This window comes from Borostomias antarcticus (genome assembly GCF_949987555.1).
Source record: "Borostomias antarcticus genome assembly, chromosome: 4".
Lineage (NCBI taxonomy): Eukaryota > Metazoa > Chordata > Actinopteri > Stomiiformes > Stomiidae > Borostomias > Borostomias antarcticus.
The window spans coordinates 28414343-28424342 of record NC_140237.1 but is presented as its reverse complement, the minus strand read 5'-3'; the positions used below and the strand labels follow the sequence as shown (position 1 = coordinate 28424342).

The 10000-nt window shown below is 48.6% G+C and overlaps 1 protein-coding gene across 1 annotated transcript in view; it reads left to right on the top strand.

Moving 5' to 3' along the window:
* The window catches only part of LOC311308461 (transcription initiation factor TFIID subunit 4), a gene marked incomplete at both ends in the record, with an annotated part of 70436 nt that overhangs the window by 6996 nt on the left and 53440 nt on the right, over positions 1–10000 (top strand). Inside the window, 6 exons of the mRNA XM_084437420.1 lie at positions 1–74; positions 849–971; positions 1320–1409; positions 4680–4892; positions 8683–8749; positions 9530–9638. The exon at positions 1–74 is cut by the window's left edge and continues 82 nt beyond it. Coding sequence (XP_084293546.1) covers positions 1–74; positions 849–971; positions 1320–1409; positions 4680–4892; positions 8683–8749; positions 9530–9638 — 676 coding nt within the window. The remainder of the gene's footprint in view (positions 75–848; positions 972–1319; positions 1410–4679; positions 4893–8682; positions 8750–9529; positions 9639–10000) is intronic.

The following is a 10000-nucleotide window of genomic DNA, read 5'->3' as shown; positions in this document are numbered from 1 at the left end:
AGGCCTCCTCGCAGCCAGCCCCGCCCCCGCAGACCGCTGCCGCCCCTGCCCCCGGAGGCCCGATCGTCTCCCAGGTCTGTGCTCGGTGGCGGGGGTTGAGGGCGACGCCCCCACGCTCCCCGCGGCCCCGGAGATGTAAAGGCCGCCAGCGGGCTTGGCTGTGTCACCGCCACGCTGCCCGGACTCACACAGCTGGGCGCGGGCATAGACTCACACACACACACACACACACACACACACACACAAACAAGCAGGCAGGCATGCACTTGCGGGCAGTCACACAGACACACACACACACACACACACACACACACACACACACACTCACACACAGGGGCATAATACACACGCTCTCTCTCTCTCTCTCTCTCTCTCTCTCTCTTTCTTGCTCTCTCTTTCTCTCTCTCTCCCTCTCTCTCTCTCTCTCTCTCTCTCTCTTTCTTTCTCTCCTTGCATCCTTCATAAGTGCTACAGCTCATCTCCAGGCTTAGGGAGACACAGTGACTGGTGCCATATCTGATTTGGCAGCCAGGATGATTTTACAGCACAGAAAGTTAGCAATTTCAGGCCTATGAATTATATTTCTGATCAGTTATATTTCTTGGCATCTTTACCAGAGTTCTGGTGATTTAATATATACTTTTTTTTAATGTCAAATCACATAAATATATATATTTGACAATGGAAATTAACAATGGAAATATATTAATAATACACACCTGAAAATATATACAGATGCACAAAATATATAATCACAATAGTGCTTGTAAAATATTCAGGCATGTTTATTGCATGTGGGTTTGTGTGTGTTCTTATTCATGTATTTGTGTGTGTTTCTTATTTCCTAGGAGATGCAGGAGAACGTGAAGAAGTGTAAGAACTTCTTGGCCACTCTGATCAAACTGGCGTCACACAACTCGCCCTCTCCCGAGACGTCCCGAAACGTCAAGTCTCTGGTGCAGGACCTCCTGGTGAGCCTCCATATCCCACAATCCCTGCCTTTCCCTCCTCCACCATGGGGAAAGAGGGAAATGTAGTTTTCTTATTTGAGAGTCACGTTCAAAGTCAGAGCATTCTTGCGTGACCAGTTTGGTGTAATGTATTGATTCCGCCTGTAGATGGCAACACAAAACTCTGACTCCATCCTCGGTCTTGTATGAGATGAGATGTGAACGGGGAATGTTAAACTTTTAAATCAATATCTATAACGCAGCTGATGTGATTTCATCTCACAGGAATGTGCTTTGACTGGTGGAAATGTGGCGCCTCTCTGAGCTAACTGGGTTTAGTGGTTCACCCTCTCCTGTTCCCTCCCACAGGACGCCAAAATCGAGCCCGAGGAGTTCACCAACCGGCTGCAGCTGGAGCTCAAGTCGTCGCCCCAGCCTTACCTGGTACCCTTCCTCAAGGTGGGTGAGGTCAGCTGGCACCAAAGCTGGCTGAGTGACCACCGGGCCAAGAGAGGGATGGGAGGAAAAGAGAGATGGATGGACAGAGAGAGAGAGAGACAGACAGAGACATAGAGACAGACAGACAGACAGACAGACAGACAGACAGACAGACAGACAGACAGACAGACAGACAGACAGGGAGAGAGAGAGACAGACAGACAGACAGACAGACAGACAGACAGACAGACAGACAGACAGACAGACAGAGACATAGAGAGAGACAGACAGAGAGACAGAGAGAGAGAGAGACAGACAGAGACATAGAGAAAGACAGACAGACAGAGAGAGAGAGAGACAGACAGAGACATAGAGAGAGACATACAGACAGAGAGAGAGAGAGAGATAGACAGACAGACAGACAGACAAAGAGACAGACAGAGACATAGAGAGAGACAGACAGAGAGAGAGACAGACAGACAGACAGAAAAAGAAGCAGAAGCAGACAGACAGAGAGAGAGACAGACAGACACAGAGACAGACAGACAAACAGAGAGAGAGACAAACAGACAGACAGACAAACAGACAAAGAGACAGACAGAGAGACATACAGACAGATAGACAGACAGAGACAAACAGAGACCAGCAGACAGATAGACAGACAGAGAGACATACAGACAGATAGACAGACAGAGAGACAGACAGAGAGACAGACAGGCAGACAGACAGACAGACAGACAGACAGACAGACAGACAGACAGACAGACAGGGGCAGGCCCATGTGACATCCAGGCGGCCTGCCCTAGCCTGACTGCAGACTGGGTTCCATGTCAAAGGTGAGACTTTGTTATTCCCGCAGCTCTCCGTTCCCATGCTTTTGACATAAATGCATGATTTTATAGAAAACTGAAATGAGAGTTGTTTATCTGTTTAAAATCAATGAATCAATTAATTTACTAAGCGAAAGGACAGTTGTTAAAGGATTGAAACCTTTTATAATCGACTGTACAACAGGTGTCATGGTGGCCGCACAGTCAAATTATTTTCTAATTCCATTCCTAATTCTAATTCATTTTCTCTGTAAATACATAATGTAAAAACAACATGTCTATGTCCAAGCATTAGATTGTGTCGGCAAATATTAGCTTATAGCCTTCCTTGAACTTGAGGTGGCTTCTTAATATATATATATATATATATATATATATATATATATATATATATATTTATATATATATATATTCATTCATTTATTCATTCATTGAAAACTCAGAAAATCCATTGATGGAGACCCTCAATTTCAGTGACACAAGACAACTTGCACAATGGTCTCAAGGCCTTAAATTCTTAAAATGCATGATTATAAGCTGTCCAATGTCAATGTGATTTTATTTCTATAGCACCAATGATACAAATCAATGTAGCACATAGTGCTTTACATAAAAAGAGATGATTAAAAACATAAATCATGTAAACACAAGAGAACAGATTTAAAAGAAACAATTTAAGATAAAAAAAAAAATCAAGTATACAAATTAAGAACAGTTTAAGATATTAACACAAGTAAAGCTATAATATATTATCACAATTAAAAGCAATATTAAAAAGGTATGTTTTAAGATCTCGCTTAAAAGTTATCAAGGTCTCAACATTCTCAGGTCCTCTGGCAGGGTGTTCCAAAGGCTGGGGGCATAAGAACTGAAGGCTGCCTCCCCAGGCCTCTTAGTCCTGGCTCTAGGACCTCCCCAGGCCTCTTAGTCCTGGCTCTAGGACCTCCCCAGGCCTCTTAGTCCTGGCTCTAGGACCTCCCCAGGCCTCTTAGTCCTGGCTCTAGGACCTCCCCAGGCCTCTTAGTCCTGACTCTAGGACCTCCCCAGGCCTCTTAGTCCTGGCTCTAGGACCTCCCCAGGCCTCTTAGTCCTGGCTCTAGGACCTCCCCAGGCCTCTTAGTCCTGGCTCTAGGACCTCCCCAGGCCTCTTAGTCCTGGCTCTAGGACCTCCCCAGGCCTCTTAGTCCTGACTCTAGGACCTCCCCAGGCCTCTTAGTCCTGGCTCTAGGACCTCCCCAGGCCTCTTAGTCCTGGCTCTAGGAACCATTAAAAGCTCAGTGCCAGAGGACCTGAGGGACCAACTAGGTGTATATTTTATAAGCATGTCTGACACATATTTAGGTGCTTGATTATGTAAGGATTTATAGACATAAAAGAATCTTAAAATCTATTCTAACAGACAGGTATCCAGTGTAATGATTTTAAAACTGGTGTGATGTGAACCCTCTTTCTGGTCTTTGTACGAACAAATCACGAATCAGAGTTGACTGATCACTTTTTTTATAGGACAGACAGGAAATTGTTACAATAATCTAACCTGCTAGTTATAAAAGCATCCATTAGTCATTAATCCATTGCAGTATCAGTCTGGGAGAGAAAGGGTTTGATTAAAGGCATACCGATGAATATTGCTTTGACTATTTCAATGGCATTCATTCACATTAGCAAAAATGTAAAGTGGCATTTACAGGACAATATGACCGCTTATATGCTATCCAACGTTCCCAATGAATTAATTTCAATTTGATATCAACCCAACGTTCGAATGGCTGGATTAACACATCCCTATAAACAAGCATTTGTTTTCGCCGGAATAACTTGGTCAAGAAAAATAGCCTGGCGCAGCTTCCATGAATGGAGTGGCTTTGGGCTACAACCGCCTGTGTGTGACAGCGCCCCCCAGTACCCGGAGCCGGCAGCCCTCTCCAGCCGAGCGTGACGACTGTCCCATCATGCCACCAAGCTCGCCACAAACACAGCGATGTTGTCGTGCGACGTTAGGGTTGCTTACGTCCCCCAAAAATCCCCCTTCCCTGAAATAGCGTGTCCACGGTTAGACCTGCGTCGATCTCTGTGCACAGTACTTTAGTACAGTACTTTTCAAATTCTAAGAGATAGGTTATGTTACTGTTGTTTCAACACTCCCAATTACAGCGCTTTATCTGGGAAAATATGTTTTTGTATTACATAACAAGCTGAGGGAATATTCTATTCTTTGTTCCTTACATGTGAATGCTCTGAGGTATCTCCTTTGTAGCTTCTCTAATGATCTGTTGGCTTCAGCACTAGATTATGCTCAGTGAGTTCTGGTGAGTAGTAGTAGTACACTGATTACCTATGTTAAATGTAATTATTGTAAGTCACTTTGGACAAAAGAGTCTGCTAAATGACTGTAATGTAATGTACAGCAGTGTTTATATTAACCTCCTGGCTGTCCTCCTCTGCTCTCCCCTGTCTACAGAAGAGTCTCCCCGCGCTGCGCCTGTCACTCCTCAGCAGTCAGCAGATCCTGATCCAGCCCCTCCAGCACCAGGTCAAGGCCTCGCCCGCCGCCGCCACCAACGCGCCCGCCATCGTGGCGGGCCCGGCCGTCCGCGCACGCCACCCCAACAGCTTCGGCGGCGTCGCCATGGGGACCGGGGCGCCGCCGGCTACCGGACACGCAGCTGCGCCGGTGTGTAGCGAGCTGGGCTACAGTGTTCCACAGCAGTGAAACAACACACAATACACAGGGAACACACACACACACACACGCACGAATGACAGGAGCATCCAACGATGAAATGCTTCTCCTGCTCTTAACCCATCCCGTTGTCTTCCCCCAAGGGCAGCCAGGAGCAGACAGTAATAATAATAATAATAATAATAATAATAATAATAACTTAGATTTATACATCGCCTTTCATGAGACCCAATAGGCGTGTATGTGAGCCGATGCCCGAGGGCCAATCCGAGTGCTCCTGTCCGTCTTCGTCAGCGTTAGCCGTCTGTTCTTCAGCATGTTTTTCATATCGGGTTCTCTATGGGGGAAAGCCTAGCGAACACGGGGAGAACATGCAAGCTCCACACAGAAAGGCCCGGGACAGTTAGCCCCACGCGGAAATCGAACCCCAGGACCTCCTTGTGTTGAGGCGACGGCGTAAACGCAGCGAGCCACCGCGCCGCCCCTCCCCGGGCGTAGCGCGGCGCCACAGGGGCTAGCGTTAGCGTCGGCGTAGCTAGGAGCCGCGCGTTAGCCGAGACGCGCCCGCGGAGCAGGAGTGAACGCCCCCTCGTGTGAGTCACAGGGGAAGTGGGTTGAGCTGAGGGGAAAAACGCTGCAGAACCTGCTGCTTCTTCCCTTTCACTAGGCTACAGCCAACCTTTAGAAATCAAGGTTGTAGTGGCAGCTCTGGCTATTGAAAAGCATCTTTACAAATCCGGAGAAAGACACTTATTCCGTGCCTGAAGACATTTTAATACATAATTTGTTGTATCAAGATGTTGAACCTCGGTTGACTGCTTCCTGCGGTACGTCTGAGGCTGTCTCCCGTGCAGATAGATTAACGAGCGTGGAGGTTTTTTCCCAGGCCCCGGTGCAGATGTGGGTCCCAGACAGAGCAGGCGGACTGGGCTGTCTGTGGTCTGCTGAACTGCTGGGGACCCACTGCACTGACAGCCCTGGCCAGCTCTGCACACACAGGACCCCAGCCAAGCCAGCTGGCCATAGGGCTGGATCAGTACACTCCCATGCGATCCCTCTGTGTGTGTGTGTGTGTGTGTGTGTGTGTGTGTGTGTGTGTGTGTGTGTGTGTGTGTGTGTGCATACGTGTGTGTGTGTGTGTGTGTGTGTGTGTGTGTCTGTGTACGTGTGTATGTGTGTGTGCGTGTGTCTGTCTGTGTATGTGTGTGTGCGTGCATACGTGTGTGTGTGTGTGTGTGTGTGTGTCTGTCTGTGTATGTGTGTGTGTGTGCGTGTATGTGTGTGTGTGTGTGTGTGTGTGTGTGTGTACAGTATGTGTATGTGTGTGTGTGTGTGTGTGTATGTGTGTGTGTATGTGTGTGTGTGTGTGTGTGTCTGTGTATGTGTGTATGTGTGTGTGTATGTGTGTATGTGTGTATGTGTGTGTGTATGCGTGTGTGTATGTGTGTGTGTGTGTCTGTGTATGTGTGTATGTGTGTGTGTATGCGTGTGCGTGTGTGTGTGCGTGTGTGTGTGTGTGTGTTAATTGAGTGCTTACAGAGGACAGGTCCCCATGGAGAGAGACTTCCCAAGGTCAGAACCCACTGGCAGAACGACTACGACTACGAACACTACTGGCCTGGGCTGAGGAGACACTCTCTCTCTCTCTCTCTCTCTGTCTCTGTCTGTCTCTCTCTCTATCTCTCTGTCTCTATCTCTCTTTCTGTCTCTCTCCTTCTCTCTTTCTCTCTCTGTCTCTCTCTCTTTCTGTCTCTCTCCTCTCTATCTCTCTGTCGTTCTCACTCTCCCTCTCAATTCAGTTCAATTCAATTTGCTTTATTGGCATGACAAATTTGTACATTTGTTTTGTCAAAGCTTTTTAGATACAGGGCAATGTGTGTAAATTTAAAAAAAACACACACAATAGAAGTAACAATAAACAGTAACAGTAGCTAACAGTAATGATTTGCACAGTAAATTAACATTATTGTAACATAGCAACAGATGTTTTTGTGTGTGTGTGCGTGTACATGATACAAGAGAAAAACAACAACATATATATATATATATATTTTTATATATATATATATACATAGGCATTAGCACAGTAACAGATGTGTCATCAGCACACTCTCTATCCCTGCCTCTCTCTCTATCTCTCTCTGTCTCTCTTTCTCCCTCTCTCTCCCTGTCTCTCTGTCCCTGTCTCTCTTTCCCTGTCTCTCTCCCTCTCCCTGTCTCTCTCCTCTATCTCTCCCTTTACCTGTCTCTCTCTCCCTCTCCCTGTCTCTCTCCCCCCTCTCCCTGTCTCTCTCTCTCTCTCTCTATCTGTCTCTCTCTCCCTGTCTCTCTCCCCTCTCTCTCTCTCTCTCTCTCTCTCTCTCTCTATCTGTCTCTCTCTCCCTCTCCTCTCCCTCTCCCTCTCCTCTCTCTCTCCCTCTGTGGCTGGCAGTGATAGACCGGGTTAGGCCCAGTTCTGTGTGCTCTCCGTAGGGCTGGCAGTGATAGACCGGGTTAGGCCCAGTTCTGTGTGCTCTCCGTAGGGCTGGCAGTGATAGACCGGGTTAGGCCCAGTTCTGTGTGCTCTCCGTAGGGCTGGCCTGCTGCTGGCTGTAGTGGATGAGACGAGGTAACTAGGTCACCCGTGGGTCAGGGAGACTGAGCACTGTGGCGGCTAGACTGGGCAGCACGGCACCCACACACTCTCTCTCCCTCCTCTCCCTCTCTCCCTCTCCCCCTCTGCCTCTCACCGTCTCTCTCACTCCTCTCTCACTCTCTCTCTCTCCACTCTTCCTCTCTCTCCCTCTTTCTCTCTTTCTCCTCCTCATACACTAATGGCTGGACAGATCGAGTGTCAGCTCCACAACAGGCCCAACATTCTAAACACAGCCTCTGGTACGGTGTGACAGAGAAGCAAGAGAACCGGTAGCCGGAGTGAGTACAGGCAGTCGACTCCTGTTCACGCCACGCTCCCGAAACAAGCCAAACTCCGTCTTACCTTCTACAAACTCACTGCGGTTCTCTCAAACCGTGTCACTGGTTGGCCAGAGGTACTAGCGTTAGCGTTAGCTAGCTCTCGTGCAGATTTTTTTTTCTTTTTTTTTTTTCTCCCTCCTCTCCAAAGCCCTGGAGTGGCTGTGTGCAGGGGACGGCCGTGTATCTGAACAGTAATATAGCATGTGTCAGGGAATGGAAAACAAGGCTAAAAAATATGCAGCGAGAGGCAAACTGGTGGGAATGGATTGCTGGGCCTGAGGCTCCGCTATTGGCTGCGTGCAAGGAAGGAAGTGTCTCTGTTAGCGCAGCGCCAGACCCCCCCCCCTCCTCTCTCTCTCTCTCTCACACACACACACACATACACACGTACACATAAACACACACATACACACACACACATAAACACACACATACACACACACAAGCACAACTATACACACACAAGCATACACACATATACACAGACACACACACACATACTGTACATAAGCACACAACTACACACACACAAGCACACAAACAAATACACAAGCACATACACACACACACACACTTTCGCTTTCTGGCGCTCCTTTTTCGTGTTGTTGTTCTTCTCTCTCTGTCTTATGGGATAAACGCACACATGATGAGGGATCGGCTCAACTCCAGTGTCTGTAGCAGCTGGAGAACTTCAGCTTCTTCCTGTGTACTTTCATACCGGAATAAAATTAACCATGAAGAGATATAAACATGTAATATGCTTCTTTTGATTCACGGTATTTCTCTCTCTCTCTCTCTCTCTCTCTCTCTCTCTCTCTCTCCTCAGGGCATCAAGCGAGTGGGCGCTGCTTGTGGTCAGGCCCGGATGCCCGTGGTGATTACGCCGACGCGAGGTGGGCAGAGAGCGGGCATTGGGAGGGATTTGAACGAGACCAAGAGGGGGCTAGAGTCTAGTTTATTCACCGTGTTAGACGTGTACCCCCCCTCCCCCGCTCACCCCAGCATCACACACTCTGTCAGCAGGGAGAGAACAGGTGTTTTATATCCTGCTCCAGCCACTTAATCCCTTCTCAAACATTTACACTGCTCCCTACTCAACACTGCTTCACAAACACCACAGCGGCCCTCAGTATCCTCTTAACACCGTACCGTACTGGCGCTACGTACCCAGTACAGTGGTATGCATTCAAGTGTGTGTGCTTTTTGTGTGTGCGCGTGTGTGTGTGTGCACGTGTTCAGAGGCGCATAGACGAACGCAGATCTGTCCGTCTCCCACGGAACGCCTCCAGTGAAAGATCTGTGGGTTGTTCTATGCCCATAAATTGACATGCGGAGGAAAAAAGTTCTAAAAATACCTCCGCGTGCCTCTCGGCTAGGAACTTGCCCGTTAAGATCAAGTTGAAATTCACTCCGGCGGCCCTTGTGCCTCTCCAGAAACACGCCTGGGAGCAGGAAGCGGCGTCACGGCGCTGTTGACAGAATGGCGGCTCCCTATCCGAACCTGAGGAGGGACGTTAGCGTCGTAGCTCCCCCCTCCGTCTCCCTCTCTCTCTCCCCTGTGTGTGACGGGCCCGGGTGAACGTACAAACCTGCTTGACGCAGACGCGAAGGGACGTCTCGTGGTGATATTAGCCCCCCCACCCACCCCTCTGTTGTCGTTCCCCCTCTCGCAGGCTCGCTGGGGAAGGGAGGCGCGCTCCAGGCCGGCAGGTGTCCCGCGGGCTTCGCCGCTCAGGTGTCTGGGAGAAACAAGCTGAACGATCCTGGAGGTGGTACTTTCAGGTACGGAACGCAGCGCCTACGCATTGAGACAGGATGAGGAAAAGAGAGAGAGAGAGAGAGAAAGAGAGAATGAAAGAGGTAGATACAGAGGGAGTTAGAAAGAGAGAGAGAGAGAGTTAATGAGACAGAGGAGGAGAGAGAGAGAATGAAAGAGGTAGATACAGAGGGAGTTAGAAAGAGGAGAGGTAGAGAGGTAGAGAGAGACAGTGATAGAGATAGAGGCAGACAGAGGGAGAAGGGAGGAGAGAGAGAAATGCAGACAGAGAGAGAGAGAGAGAGAGGGGGGGGGATGTGACTGTTCTGGACAGTTAGCACATGGGGGCAGCATTTCACTAAGATGGTCTAGATGACTACAGGCTACA